This window comes from Mesocricetus auratus, unplaced genomic scaffold (genome assembly GCF_017639785.1).
Source record: "Mesocricetus auratus isolate SY011 unplaced genomic scaffold, BCM_Maur_2.0 Super-Scaffold_100676, whole genome shotgun sequence".
NCBI classification, from domain to species: Eukaryota; Metazoa; Chordata; class Mammalia; order Rodentia; family Cricetidae; genus Mesocricetus; species Mesocricetus auratus.
The window spans coordinates 98,209,075-98,224,465 of record NW_024429266.1 but is presented as its reverse complement, the minus strand read 5'-3'; the positions used below and the strand labels follow the sequence as shown (position 1 = coordinate 98,224,465).

Below are 15,391 nucleotides of genomic sequence, written 5' to 3'. Positions count from 1 at the left end.
TATGTGTGGGTGAGTGTGTGTAGGTGTGTGAACGTGAAAGTGGAAGTTCTTTCAGAATCCAGAAGCATCAGATCCCTCAGAGCTGGCATTAAGTTGTGAGCCCCTCCCCCGTGTAAGCCATCTCTGCAGCCACAGGTTTTAATTTACACAGGATTTGGAACCCTCCCTAAGGTCTTTGCAGGCCCCCACCCTCCACAGCTGGGTCTGGGGTCCCACCCTCCTAGCCTGCTGGGTGAAGGGCGCCCCCTTCAGTTCCTGGTGTCCGGTCCCCCTTCAGTTCCTGGTGTCCGGTCCCTCTTCAGTTCCTGGTGTCCGGTCCCCCTTCAGTTCCTGGTGTCCGGTCCCCCTTCAGTTCCTGGTGTCCGGTCCCCCTTCAGTTCCTGGTGTCCGGTCCCTCTTCAGTTCCTGGTGTCCGGTCCCCCTTCAGTTCCTGGTGTCCGGTCCCTCTTCAGTTCCTGGTGTCCGATCCCCCTTCAGTTCCTGGTGTCCGGTCCCTCTTCAGTTCCTGGTGTCCGGTCCCCCTTCAGGTCTGCCCACTTCTCTCCATTACAGCAAAATCTCCGCCTGTTCCATGGGAATCCTCAACCCAGTGGAGTTGCAGGGAAACTACACTTACACCATTGAGAAGTAAGTGGGGTGCTGCCCGCCCCCCAGCCCTCCACACTCTGGGGACGGAGCCCCAGGGAGTGAGGAGGAATGATCTAAAACTGGTGTCTAGCCCAGGGGGACCGTGCAGCCACAGGAGATAGTGGGAAAGCCATCTATTGAGGACGTCCAAGTGCCAGCCTCATTGTCCTCTTGGGGTTCAGGCAGGACGCTAAGGAAGTTAGGAATATTATTAAGGATATCTGCGGTAAAGGATACACATATTCTTCACATTCTGTCTCTTTATGTTTCCAAAATTCTCCCAGATCCCACAAGGATTCCAGTTTATATACCCACACATACACACCTGGCAATTCTCCAGCAGCAACAAGGATACCAGGCATGCATTTCTCAGGACCCAGGAGAGAGGGAAGGCTGGCATAGTGGTCGCCTTGTGACCTTGCTACTGTCTCAGAGCGGGTGAATCCAGAGGCGACTGCTTCCAGCCTCAGGGTAAACAGTGGTGCTCTTACTGCTCATGCCCTGGTGAAAAGAAATTTCCTTTCTCTTTTTGAGAATTCAAGGCACACAGCATAAATTCTATATTTCAAGATCATGCAGCAAAACAAAAAGTCACCCTCCTGACTTTCCAAGATATATGTACCGGGTAGATGGAATATTTTCGTGAGAAACACACACACACACACACACACACACACACACACACACACACACACACACACACAAGCAGTGGGAGTCACCCAAGGCTGTTCTGAGGGGAGAGATGAAGGGACTCCGTGGCCTTGCAGGTGGAGCTCCCTTGTCACTCACATGATGGCTGTCCTGCTGCATTTCTCATGGCCCTTGACAGCCACTCTGTGCCAGGCACTAGAGCCCATCACAAGGCCTCTCCTTTGCTTGATGTGGTCCTTGGAGTCACAGCCAGGCCTCAGCCCCGGCCCTAAGCTGCCCATTAACTTTGCATTGCTATGATAAGACATCATGGCCCAAAAGCCACCGGGGAGTGGAGGAGCTGATGTGGAGGCCGTGGAGGAACGCAGCTTACAGTCTAGCTCCCCATGGTTTGTTTCCTTAAGTAACTCAAGACCCACGGCCCAGGAGCGGCACCATTGGCGGTGAACTGGGCCTCCCACATCAACCATTAACCCAGAAAATACACCATCGTTTTCTCAGCTGAGGTCCCCCTTGACAAAAAGAAAGCAAAGGAAGCCGGGCGTTGGTGGCGCACGCCTTTAATCCCAGCACTCTAGAGGCAGAGGCAGGCGGATCTCTGTGAGTTCGAGGCCAGTCTGGTCTACAAGAGCGAGTTCCAGGACAGCCTCCAAAGCTACAGAGAAACCCTGTCTCGAAAAACCAAACCAAACAAACAAAAATCAAAACAGGACATTTGATCTCTTGACACACATGTACATCAGTATTAACCCATAACCTTTCATTTCATGTTTGTTCCCAATGACTCATGGTAATGTCAATGTCATATTGAAAGCCAGGTGGTGTTGGCGCACACCTTTAATTCCAGCACTTGGGAAGCAGAGGCAGGTGGATCTCAGTGAGTTCAAGGCCAACCTGGTTTATAAAGTGAGTTCCAGGACTGTTAGACAGAAACCCTGTTTCAACAAACAAGCAAACAAACAAAAAAACCAAAAAATCATATTTAAAAATACAGTCCCAGTATTTATCCCGGGTATACAAATGGACTTTGGACTCCCATCCAACAATGTGAGATTCACTCTCACCCTGAACTCTTGGGGGAGGGTCTAGGCCCTGCCCTGGATGAAATGACAAACTATGGACACCCCCATGGAGGGCCTCACCCTCCCTGGGGAAATGAGGGGATATTGGGGGGGTTGGTGGGAAGGCACGGGAGGAGGGGAGGGAAAGGGAGAGGGACCTGGAACTGACTTGTGAAGCAACCTTGTTTCTAATTTAAATTTAAAATTACATACATACATACATACATACATGAATATACTTGAGGTCCAGGAGGATGACTCAGTGGATGAAGGCCTTGCCTTGCCACCAAGCTGATGGCCAAGCTCCACGCCAGGAACCCACATGATTACAGGAGAGAACTGACTTCTACAAGTTGTCCTCTGGCCTCCTCACATACACCGTGGCAACATGGGTTTACCTCCCACTACCCCCATACACACAAAATGAATACAAATAAATGGAGAACAATTAAACTAAAAACACAGTCCACATCTTTAGAAATTCAAACACTCAAAAGATTCAGTTTCTTGAAATATATCCAATGTCTCCCTAAAAGTCTAAAGTCCCTCAACCATTGACCCCAATAAAGCGAAAACCATAAGTTAAATATTTTCCTACTCCAAGAGGGAAAAAACAGGATACTGCTGATGATCAAGGGGAATCAAGCCCTGTGGCTCCGTGTCCCACACCTGGAAGTCACTCGTGACACCGAGCTCCAGACCCCACTCCCGGGTCCACGTCTCCAGCTCTCCACTCTGCAGCAGACAGAGCTTCCGTTCTAGACCAGGCTGGCTCCATCCACCCCTGCTGCTGTCCTCAATGGTTTCCCACAACCCTGGCATCTCCAACATGCTGAGGCCTCCTGTAGCCTGAGTTCTAATTGGTCTTCATAGTAAAAGCCCAGAGTCAGATATTAGGGGGTGACAGCTGAAAGATCAGAGGAGCAGACAGCAGACACTGGAGCTCTCAGGTCTATGAAATCCTCAGTCACAAAAGAGGCCAAGCTCCTGTCCCTTCCTGCCACATATTCCTCTCCCTGTCCAGCCATATCACTTCCTGTCTGTCTGTACAGACCTCCAGACATCTGTGGTTAGCTAGCAGCTAGCTCCACCCTCTGATCTTCAGGCAAGCTTTATTTGTTAGAGCACAAACAAGATATCACCACAGTCTCCTATGAAACTGAGGCTGCGCCTTCACCAATGGCCCCTCCTGGTCTCTCACAGCGCCAAGTCTCAGCTGCTCTCCTTCACCCCCTGATGCCTTCCAAACCAGTACTACCTGGGTGACGCTTACACATTACCAATCCTGCTGCCAGCGTGAGGTACAACCTTAGGCACCTTGGCACACAGCTCCTGTGTGCTGACTCTCAGGGAACACTTCCCAGAAGATTTCACCTCAGCGACACTGGCCTCTTCTAATCACAGCCAATTCTGTAGCCCCAGCTGAGCAGAACCAGGGGATCTTTGTTTTGGATTTTTTTCAGACAGGGTCTCTCTGTGTAGCCCTGGCTGTCCTGGAACTCACAGAGACCCACCTGCCTCTGCCTCCCCAGTGCCAGCATTAAAAGCATGTGCCACCATGCTCAGCCACAAATCACAGATTCCTAATGCAAAATGTCAAAGGAAGAGTCCTAGCAGTCATTGAGGGCCTCTCAAATTTTCCTCTGCAGTGCCACAAGCCAGGTCTCCATCGTCTGCTCTTCTCTCAACACTCCTGTCTTTTAAGCTCTCACAACAGCTTTCTGAGCTCTCAACACTCAATGACTTTCCCAGCCCAAAGTTCCAGACTCCTACAGTCCTCCACAAAATAACATGGTTCTGTCTGCCACAGCAATACCCCACTCCTGGTACCAAATTTATCTTAGTTAGAATTTCTACATGATGAAACACCATGACTAAGAGCAAGTTGGGGAAGAAAGGGTTTATTTCAGTTTACATGGAGTGGTCCAACATCCAGGAAGTCGGGGCAGGGTCCTGGAGGCAGGAGCTGATGCAGAGGCCATGGAGGGTGCTGCTCCCCATGGCTTGCTCAACTGCTTTCTTACAGAGCCCAGGACCACCAGCCCAGGGATGACCCCACCCACAATGGGCCGGGTCCTCCCCATCAATCACAAATTAAGAAAATGTTCTACAGGCTTAGGCTTACCTACAGCCTGATCTTTCTTTCTTTCTTCCTTCCTTTCTTTCTTTCTTCCTTCCTTTCTTTCTTTCTTTCTTCCTTCCTTTCTTCCTTCCTTCCTTTCTTTCTTCCTTTCTTTCCTTCCTCCCTTCTCTATTTCTTTCTTTGTTTTTTTGAGACAGGGTTTCTCTGTGTAGCTTTGGAGCCTCTCCTGGCACTCACTCTGTAGGCCAGGTTGGCCTTGAACTCACGCCTACAACTTGTTCTTATGGAAGCATTTTCTCACTGAGACCCCCCTTCCCAGATGACCCTCTCTTGTATCAATTTGGCTAATAAAACTAACAAGCATGAAGTCAGGGTCAGCATTGGTGCTGCTGGGTTTGGTGGTGGTCTGTCACTCAGGGAGGCAGCACAATGTGTTTTCTGATGCAATGCCAAACACACTTAGTCTTAACAATTTCTAGACGGGAGCTCTGCCTCTGGCCATGCCCCCAGCCCCTCACTGAGGGATTCTAGTCAAGGGCTCCATCCCTGAGCACGCCTCCAGCCTGGTTTCTTACCCTTTTTTTTTGTGAGACAGCATCAATAATCCTCCTGCCTCAACCTCCTGAGTAGCTGGAAGGACAGATGTGGACCAACAGCCCCTGCTGACACCATTGTTTATATGGGGCTTACACATCTATGGATTTTAGTATCCACTGTTGTCCAGAACTAATATCCTCCCCTGAGGGGGGGGGGTGAAGACAGAGGTAGGTTTAGAGAGAGAAGAACACTGTCTAAATGAATGCCTTTTAAAAGTATTTTCATTACATTTCATTTGTTTTATTCATTCAGTTAATGTGACTTGTGGTAGGCAGAGGATAACTTGTGGGTTCTCCCCCCTCCTTTCAGCATGTGGGCCCCAGAGAGTGAACTCAGGTCACCAGCTAGGTGGCAAGTGCCTTTACCCACAGTGTCCCCTCCCGACTCCCACAGCCGTCTGTCCAAGGATTCCTAACCACACATGGGTCTGAGAGGAGGAAGCTGGAATAGGTTCAGTTTGGTCTTTGTGAGGCTGTCGATGGATTGGCTGTGGTCCCCTCTCAGGACACACTTGAGGTTGACTTAAAATGCACTGACTGAAAAGGCACACAGACAGACAGACAGACACACACACACAGACAAACACACACACACAGACAGACACACACACAGAGACAAACACACACACATGTACAGATGCACACAAACATACACACACACACACACACACACACACACACGATGTGCAGAACCACATGCAGGCAAAGCAGTCACACACGAGTGTGAAGAAAAGCGTCTTTCAGGTCAGTCCTGGCAGCGAGGGCTCAGCAGAGTTTGAGGCTGCCAGCACCCGAGTCAGATCCAGGGACCTGTGATTTAAGAACAATGACCTGGGTGTTGGTGTAGGCTTCTAATCACTGACCTCCTTGTCTCTTCAAAGGGAAGCGTACTACCCAATAAACCACAACGCCGGCGCCCGGGATGACCTGCTGGTGTATTACCAGTACAAGGACCTGGGCTGCCCTCGCCTGGTCTACTACGACAAGCCATGGAAGCCTGTGGTGGAAGTGTAAGCCCCGTGCTGCCCCAGCGCCCTGCCCAGGCCATGTCCCCCTCCCAGGAGAGTCTCCCCCTCTTATCCCACTCTATCTGTCCCGAGTCAGCCCCAGCTACTGAGCCGAAAGCCAAGGAGGCATGGGCCCAGGTCTCGGTGTGAGAAAGGCCTAAGCTTGACTTGCAGATGTACACAGTGAGCCCTCTGACTCTTCTTCTTTTGGTCATATTATGCCAGCCTCTAACCCACTATGTAGCCCAGGCTGGGCTCAAACTTGCCATATTTCTGCCCCAGCCCTCCAAGTGCTGGCATCTCTTATGCCACTACGCCTGGATTACATTTTTCTTCTGATTCCTTCCATGCAGTCTATGGTTTCCCTTCATCCTTGTTTCTCCTGAGTCTGTCCTCACCCAGAGCAATGTCTGCCTTCCTATGAGTGATTGTGGGGTTTTGAAGGATGAGTAGGAGTTTGTCAGGCAGATATGATAATGAAGGCAGAGCCACATAGAAACTCACTGACACTGAGAGACAGGTGCAGTTGCACACACCTGTGATCCTAGCACTCAGGGTCACAGGCAGAAGGATTTCGAGTTTGAGGTTAGTCTGAGCTACACAGCAAGACTCTGTCTTAAAGAGGTTATCTTGAGGTGGGTGGTAGCAGTGCTCACCTTTAATCCCAGCACTTGGGGCAGAGGCAGGCAGATCTCTATGAGTTCAAGGGCAGCCTGGTCTACAGAGTGAGTTCCAGGACAGCCAGGGCTACACAGAGAAACCCTGTCTGGAAAAGACAAAAGAAAAACAAAGAGGGGAAAAGTCATGTGGAGGTTGAACTTATGCGGACTTTTCCCTAAACATGGGGATTTTGGCAGTGTGTATGGCTCCCTGGCAGAAACTTCTGGATCTAGAACTTCTGCGGTTCCCAGAAGCTGTCAGTAAATCCTGCTTGTCCTCTAGGTATCTGAGGCTTTGAGGACTGCCATCACTAGGGGATTTCTTTGGAACTCCATTCTGCTTTTGTCACTTAACTTTAAGGCCATGTCTTGTATAGCCTAGGCTGGCCACAAACTCTCCCCCAAGCGCTGAGACCACAGGCTGGACCGCCAGACTCTCTGCAGCCTTGAAGTTCTCTCTAGGCTGAAGCTTGGATGTTGTGCGCCTGCTCTTACACTGCGTCAGTCAGGGAGCAGTGACATCCCCGAGGCCTGTCCACTGGCTCCCCACACAGTCTAACCCCGCCTGTCAAGGTTGGCTCAATGTCTGTGTGTCCAGGCTGTTCCGACCCTCAGCTACTGGGGCAAATTCAATCGGGAACCGAGAAACTTGGTCCAGCATTCAGTTGTCCCGGCTGGTTCAACCCTCAGGCGTCAGGGTTGCTTCCATCCTTGGGAGCAGACCCTAAGATTCAGGGAGGTATCCATGGACATCATCCAGATCTATCGGGATAGGTAGCCTGCGGCCGTTGTATTTGCTGGGGCCAGTCGGTAGAGTGCTTGCTTGGTTTCATGAAGTCCCAGATCCCATTTCCAGCACCGGTAAACCAGGCACCATGGTGCACATCTGCCATCCCAGCAGTGTGGAGGTAGACACGGGGGGATAGGAGTTCAAGGCTAGCCTGGGCTACAGAAACAACAAACAAAACCCAAACACACAACACAGCAAGCTTCTCTCTACTCAAGGATCCTTGGCTCCCTTTCAGGGAGGGCTCTTGTACACAGTGACTGGGTCCCCTCCCTCTCTGCTTCTCCCCCATTCTGTTCCCCACCTTCCTTCAGGGTGACCCCAGCAGTGCCCCCCCGGCAGGGTGACCCCCAGCAGTGTCCCCCCATCAGGGTGACTGCCGGCAGTGTCCTCCCAGGGAGCCCTGCTGCCTCATCTTGTGTCTCAGGTGGAAGAATGGGATTCTAGAAGAAATCATGAATGCCGAGTATGTGATCACGGAGGTCAACGGGATAGTCACCTACTCGTACTCCCTGACGGCTGCCACTGCTAACTGCCGGTCACAGCCTCAGAACTGGAGTACCTTCCAGACAAATCTGGGCAATGTAGACCAAATGTCCATCTGGAACAGAGAGGTAGGTGGGATCCCACCCACGCTGTGCCGGTGTCTCCGGGCTGTCCCATCACTGCGGAACGGGAGGCTGGAGGACCCAAAACAAAGCAAGTTTGAGGCCAGCCTAGGCTATATCTTGGCAGGAGTCCCAGGAAGATCGGAAGGAGGAGGCTGGGGAGGAGGTTAGGAGGCCCAAGGTCCTACCTCCAGGGGTTTACGTAGGAGTGGAAGTGATGGCGTGGGCTGTGTGACAGGCAGAGGTTGAGGGTCAGGGTCATCCGGAATGGCACCCCTCTGTCCTTGACCCCAGAACTATGTCAGCTGCCACGAGGACAACAAGGACAACCCTCTGCTGTGGCCAGAGGCCGAGTATCAGATCTTAGGTGGCCGGACGGACAATAGGGTTATTTTTGGCCAAAGAAATGGGATCTACACCTTCCTTCTGTCTGTGGTGGATCCATACTACAGGTGAGTAGAGGGGACACTGCGGCTGGGGGACCTCAAGGAGAGGTGACACCAGGCATGTCTGTCACCCCAGCAGTGAGGGTCTGGCTGGACTGACTGACACAGGAGGCCCAAGAGTTCAAGACCATCCTCAGCTATATAACTAGTTCAAGGCTAGCCTGGGCTACCTGAGATCAGGGTCAAAACTCACACAACAACAGCCTGTAGGCTGCAGCCAGGTTAAGGGCAGGGATTCAGCCCAGTCTTCTCCCTTGCTTCCCCTTGACACTCTGGGCTGTCGGCTGAGACCGTTTGTCCTCCATGTGCCTGACTGCAAGGCTCTCCCATCATTCTCCTCTTGGCAGCAGCTGAAGTTCAGCTGGCCTGCTATCCCGTTTTCCTTTCAAACGCCGATGTGATTGTCCTTAGTCCAGCCCCCCAGCTCTCAAACCAAAGCAAGCAAGAAACCACGTCTTCGTACCCACATGCAAGAGAAAGTCGGCTGTGTGAATGGGGTAGGGATCCGGGCCAGCCTGTGCCTACTGTCTCCTGCAGCTACTGCAGCCTGGACACCATGTTCAGCGTGTACGTGTACGGGGCCCTACCCATGGCCATGTTCCCACCGGTGCTCAGTATCACGCTGCTTGTCATGACCGCGCTGCTGAGCACGTGGCTGGCCTATGCCATTCCCAAGGAGCTGAACACAGAGAGGGGCCAGCGCTTCAAGAACTCCTGCTCCTGGCTGTTCCAGAGCTGCTGGGGGGCCTGCAGCTGTGACTGGGTGTCGGGCGGACTGCAACGGCGGCTGCGCTCCAGGAGGGTGAGTGACCAGCCATCGAGAACCCCGAGTGGGCAGAGAGACCAGACGGACAGACTTTCAGAAGCGTCCAAACACACAGGGGCTTCAATGAAGGATCTCTGACCTCCATGTGTGTTACACGTTGGCTCTTGTCCCAGTAAATTGTTAACGATAAAGAGTGATCAGTTAGTGTCCATAGCAACCAGGTATTCCACCCCCGACCGCGACTACAGTCCTTCATTGGGGGATTCTCGGTGAGGCTCTACCCCTGGCCGCCTCTTCAGCCCCTCACTGGGAGATTCTAGGCAGGGGCTCCATCCCAGATCATATCCCCAGACCCTCATTGGGGGATTCTATACAAAGGGGCCTCCACTCGTCAGTGCTGAGTAACACTGCAGCCTGGGTTCAGGCATGAAGACCTAGGCATGAAGAAATGAACCATCCAGCCACCAGTTGGGTTTCACAGAAGTGGCTGACCCTGAATAGCTCCAGCCATCTTTATTTATAGATCAAATACACTAACAAACAAGTTTTTCCCATCCTCCAATGTTGACCCCCCCAGCAAAAAAAAAATATGTCAAATACGTTTTTTTTCTCCCAACACTTGCCATTTTGCTAGACTGGGCAAATATCAGGCCAGGCACGTCCTGTTTATACAAAACTAAAAGTTGATTGACATTGCACACATTTTCAAGAACAACAATCTCCGTCAAAACGTGTTTATGGAAATGGAAAGAGGGGTGATCTGCCTCCGATGCTGTCAGTACTGGATCAAATCAGCTCCTGAGGTCTCAAGTGACAGCTGGCAACCCCAGACAAGAAACCTGAGAAGCATCAGCTCCCAGAGGGGAAAATATTCCAGAAAAACATAGGGTTTCCAGGGATAATCACATCTGTCCAATGCATGATTGACAAAACAACACTGAAACTGCCAAGAGAATCATCAATAGTGAGAGAAAGAAGAGAGCGTGCAGGCCACACAGTCCCAGCTGGACTCTGCGTTGTCCCGAAGTCCCCTGGTCCTTGCCGAAAGAGACTGTCCTTGTGGAGATCCGTTGGACAGGCAGTCATATACCAGTCCGAAACTAAGCTGCAAGGCTTCTAACCCCTCACCAGGCCTCCAGCCCCTCACTGGGGGATTCTAGGCATGGTTCCACCCCTGACCACACCCACAATCCCTCACTGGGGGATTCTAGGCTGGGCTCTAGCCCTAACCATGCCCCCAGCTCCTCACTATGGGATTCTAGGCAGGGGCTCCACATCCAACCAGTCTCCAGCCCCTCACTGGGGGATTCTAGGCAGGGGCTCCACCCTTTTCTTTGAGCTGCCAACCAGTTCCCAAATAAAGATACAGAGACTTATTAACTTTGAATGCTCAGCCTTAGCTTAGGCTTGTCCCACTATCTCTTTTTTTTTCTTTTTCTTTTCGAGGCAGGGTTTCTCTGTGGCTTTGGAGGCTGTCCTGGAACTCGCTTGGTAGTCCACGCTGGTCTCAAACTCACAGAGATCCGCCTGCCTCTGCCTCCCGAGTGCTAGGATTAAAGGCGTGTGCCACCAACACCCGGCGGTCCCACTATCTCTTAATCTAACCTGTTTCTCTTCATCTACGTCTTGCCTTAGGGCTTTTTACCTTTCTTTCATTCTGTGTGTCCTACTCTCCCGCTTCCTCCGTGTCTGTCTGTCTGATCCCTGGCACCTCCCTGGCATCTCTTTTCTTTCTTCCCCTGAGCCTAAATTCCTCCTCCTCCTTACTCCCTTCCTGGAAGTACCACCTATGCCTCCTCCCTTGCTACTGGATATTCAGCTTTTTATTAGGTCAATTAGGTGCCTTAGGCAGGCAAAATGACACAGCAAACACATCTTTACATAATTAAATAAATGCAACACATCTTTACATAGTTAAACAAATATTCTGCAACACCTGACCACGCCCCTAGCCCCTCCCTGGAGGATTCTAGGCTGGGCTCCACCTCTGAACCATGTCCCCCCAACCATATCTTCAGTTGTTCTGGCTCCTTTTTGTCTTTTCCATACTTTCCCTGTGTCATGAGGCGGAGGGGAGTAAGTCAGAAGGAAGCCATCATGGCCTGACTTCTAACTAACCAGTGTCCCCATAAGTCAGGAGAAGTGAGTGTTGGGGTGTCCATCCTGAACCTCCTATGTGGGCGAGGCCTCTGCGTGCAAGCATGAGGACGTGAGTTCACATTTTCAGAACCCACACGGAGCAGCACTGGGGAGTCAGCGGGAGGCCCTGAAAAGAGGTAAAGGCAAGGGCTGTGTGATTTCCAGGTCTGCAGTTCGGTCCCCAAAACAGCTTAATGGCGGATCTGTGGGACGGATGTGCTGGGTCTGCGCCGCAGGGATGCAGGGGTTCCCTTGGGCAAAGTGAGGAAGACACCGGATGCGCTGCATTGACAGGCATGCACATGTACATGCACGCGCACGCACACATTTAAGAACATGCACGCGCAGGCGCTGACATCGCAGGTCTCTGCTGCCCTCCAGTGGTCCACAGGTGCAAACCTCTTCCCAGGACTTGTGCAGGCTTGGATTTGGAATTGAGAGGACCCGCGGATTCCGTCCACGCACCCAGTGCGGGAGAAGGTGTGGCAGGAGGATCACCAGTTTGTACCAGCCCGGGCTAGAGAGTGAAACCCTGTGTGAGAAACGCAAACAACCAGTGGGTTACAGTAATAATCACCAGGCAGGACTTGTGCGCTGGGAGAACGGAGCCATCTTCCGCTAAATGGGGAGTACGAGGCCAGCCTGAACTACATGTGTCCCTGGCTCAAAGACTTAATTAGTAGTGATAATCATAATAATGACGGTAATAATAACAACAAGAAAACTTTCCTGCAAAGGAAAGGTGTGTCTCTGTCCCCAGTAGGAATTAGCTTCGCACGGTACATACCGCCCCTGAAGATGAGCTGTATTGATTGACACACACATGTGACACTCAAGACAAATGAACCCCATTTCTGGATGAGAAGAGGGCCAACGAATTTGGGCCATTTCTTCTTCTTTTTCCTTTCCCTTCCTTCCTCTTCTTTCTTTTTTTCTTTTTTTGAGATATGGTCTCATGTAGCCCAGGTTGGCCTCAGGCTCACTGTGTAGCTGAGGATGACCTTGAACTCCTGATTTCCTGCCTGCACCTCCCTGGTGTTGGGGTGACAGGCATGCACCGCCAGGCCTGGTTTATGGGATGCGGCCGATGGAACCCTGGGTTCTGTGCACTCTGTGTGAGAGCTTCGCCTGCTGAGCCACAGCCCATATTTCACAACCCTGAAAACCACCGACACCTAGAATTTTCTCCTGGAATACTGGCAGAGGGGAACTGAGAGTCTGCAGTAGACCACCAGTCTCCCACTGTAGAGTCAACCACACAACGCGATGGTTAGGAGAAGAATGGCCCCAAAGTGAGCGGCGCTATTAGGAGGTGTGGCCTTATTGGAGAAAGTGTGTCACCATGGAAGCGAGCTTTGAGGTCTCATGCTCAAGCCATTTTTTGTTATTGTTATTGTTTTTTGGTTTTTCGAGACAGGGTTTCTCTGTGTAGTTTTAAAGCCTTTTCTGGAACTCGCTCTGTAGACCAGGCTGGCCTTGAACTTGTCCCGACCCGCAGGACACTCAACGTGGGTCTGGTGGACACCTAGGAAAAAGATGGGGGGCAGGGGACACAAGGACGGACGCCAAGACAAGAGTCTGGTCAAGGCGACAACTTTATTCATCCCAAAGGGATTTATATAGGGGAAGGGAGGAAGGAATGGGGGTGTGCTGCAGCTGCGATGAACCTGGCGGAGAGAAGGTCAGTGGAGTAGGTAGGGCATCCTGTGTCCTGGTAACCTAACTGCAGACTCTAACTGTATCTTTCACATCCCACCTTCTATTGTTTAAGCCTACGCCCTAGATGAGCCGCAGGCCTGTTTCTGGAATTTGGCAGGTAGCAGAGTGGTCCAGAGTCATGTACTTTCTGCAGCCATTTCTGGTTGATGGCCGGAGGACCCAGGCATGAACTCACAGAGATCCGCCTGCCTCTGCCTCCCGAGTGCTGGGATTAAAGGCGTGCACCACCAACGCCCGGCTGGCCTTGCTTGTTTCTTACTGGCTATCTCTGACTTAAGTTTTTACCCCATAACTGCTAATCTAAGTATTTCTCTTACCGGAGAAAAGGGTCCAGACTTCTTACCCCATGGCGGGGCGGCTACATCTTGACTCCCTGTGTTTCTCCTCCCCAGAGTCCTCCTCGACTCCTAGTCCCACCTATCTTGCTTCCCTATTGGCCAACAGTGCTTTATTGACATATACACAGGACTTCCCCATCACATAGCTCCTGATTCTCTGAGTGTCCTCAAAAAGCCACTACTAGGCTCTACCCAGCAGGTAGTCACTGAACATGGTGTGACACGGCTTCAGCTGCACAGAGATTTGCTGACAGAACCACAGGGATGACAGAACCCAACGTTGTTAGGTTTCAGGTCTCACCTACCCTTGGTATTGTGTGGCTGGAGGGAGGTGGTACCCTCCATACACTGGCCATGCCCTGCTACTTCTTCTTCCTGTGGAGGAGGCAAAGGCCAGCTAGTATTCAAACAGTTATCTGCATTGTTTGTATTACATATGAGTGCGTGCATACGTGTGTGTGTGTGTGTGTGTGTGTGTGCCCACATAAACACAGTTCCTGTGGAGACTATAAGGGGGCATTACAACCCCAGGAGTGGGAGTTAACTGACAGTTATGAGCTGCCTGATGTGGGTGCTGGGAATGGAACTCAGGTCCTCTGTGAGAGCAGCCAGTGCTCTTAGTCCCTGACGGGTCTTGCAGCCCCTTTACCTAGAACTTAATAGCCTGTTTCCTTGAGTAGTTTCACTAAGGTCTTTGTTATGCCTTGGGGCCTTATTGCTTTATTTTTTGTTTGAAACAGAGTTTCAGTATATACCCCTAGCTGGCCTGGAATTCACTTTGTGGACCAGGCTGGACTCAAACTCATAGAGATCCACCTGCCTCTGCCTCCCCAGTGCTGGGACTAAGTCATGTGTGTGCCAGCTGTGATGTCAAGTGCAAGGCTCACACAACAGCCAGGAAAGCATCATATGGATGGAAGTTTACAGGGTCAGAGACGGGGCAGAAGGTGGGGAAACCCCGTCAGGGCTGCTTGGACAGGCCGGATGTGAGAGGCTGGGGCCAAGGACACAGCACCTGCCTGGCCCTTGTGTGATGTTGGGTTCAAGACCCAGCACCTCAGAGGAAAAGACGAGCGATTGATGGGAGCTGGGGAAATGACTCATCTGGTAAAGCATTCGAGCCGCGTTTGAGTCCCCAGCAACCGTGTAAAAGCCAGGCATGGTCGGGAGTGCCTAGCACTGTTTGGGCCTGAGGTCTGCTGGCCACCAATAAGTGAGGGACCCGATCTGCAGTGAGTTAGGCAGGGACAGAGGAGGACTCCAGCACCCTCTGCTTTGCACGAACACTCTCCATGCACACACACCCGCGCTCACATGTGAGTGTGTGCCTCACATACATGGGGGAGACAGACGGCTGTGTTGAATGCACACATCCATGTTCCCGGGAGTTGGGAGCTGAGATAGGAGGCCAGCCAGAGCTATGTAGTGACACTGTCTTTCAAGAAAAACAACAGAACAGAACAGCAGCAACAAAATACAAATCAAAAACTGGGTGTGGGGGCTGAGAAGATGGCTCAGTGGTTAAGAGCACTGGCTGCTCTTCCAGAGGACCTGGGTTCAATTCCCAGCAACCACATGGTGGCTCACAACCATCTGTAAATACAGCTCACAACTGTCTGTAAATCCAGGTCTAAGGTATCCAACACCCTCATACATGCAGGCAAAAATACAATGCACATGAATGAAAATAAATAATTTATATTAAAAAAACAACTGGGTGTGGTGGTGACATCAGGCTAGCTTTCTGGAGGTGGAGGCAGGAGGATCTGAAGTCTATGGGCATCCTCAGGTCAAAGCCAGTTCAAACCCAGCCTAGGCTATATGAGATCCTATATCAAAATTTTGGAGGAGGGGGGAGATGGGGAGTGAGAGTTTCCATACCAGAAGTTATAGAAGCTGGACTC

The 15,391-nt window shown here is 51.4% G+C and overlaps 1 protein-coding gene across 3 annotated transcripts in view; it reads left to right on the top strand.

The window, feature by feature from the left end:
• The window catches only part of Catsperd (cation channel sperm associated auxiliary subunit delta), a 46,491-nt gene extending 37,009 nt beyond the window's left edge, over nucleotides 1-9,482 (top strand). For all 3 annotated transcript variants that reach the window (XM_040737702.1, XM_040737701.1, XM_040737700.1), the window contains 5 exons: nucleotides 553-627; nucleotides 5,900-6,028; nucleotides 7,899-8,085; nucleotides 8,374-8,531; nucleotides 9,063-9,482. In XM_040737702.1, the coding sequence (XP_040593636.1) occupies nucleotides 553-627; nucleotides 5,900-6,028; nucleotides 7,899-8,085; nucleotides 8,374-8,531; nucleotides 9,063-9,429 (916 nt within the window). In that variant the 3' untranslated portion in view covers nucleotides 9,430-9,482. The remainder of the gene's footprint in view (nucleotides 1-552; nucleotides 628-5,899; nucleotides 6,029-7,898; nucleotides 8,086-8,373; nucleotides 8,532-9,062) is intronic.
• Nucleotides 9,483-15,391: the final 5,909 nt, after the last annotated feature.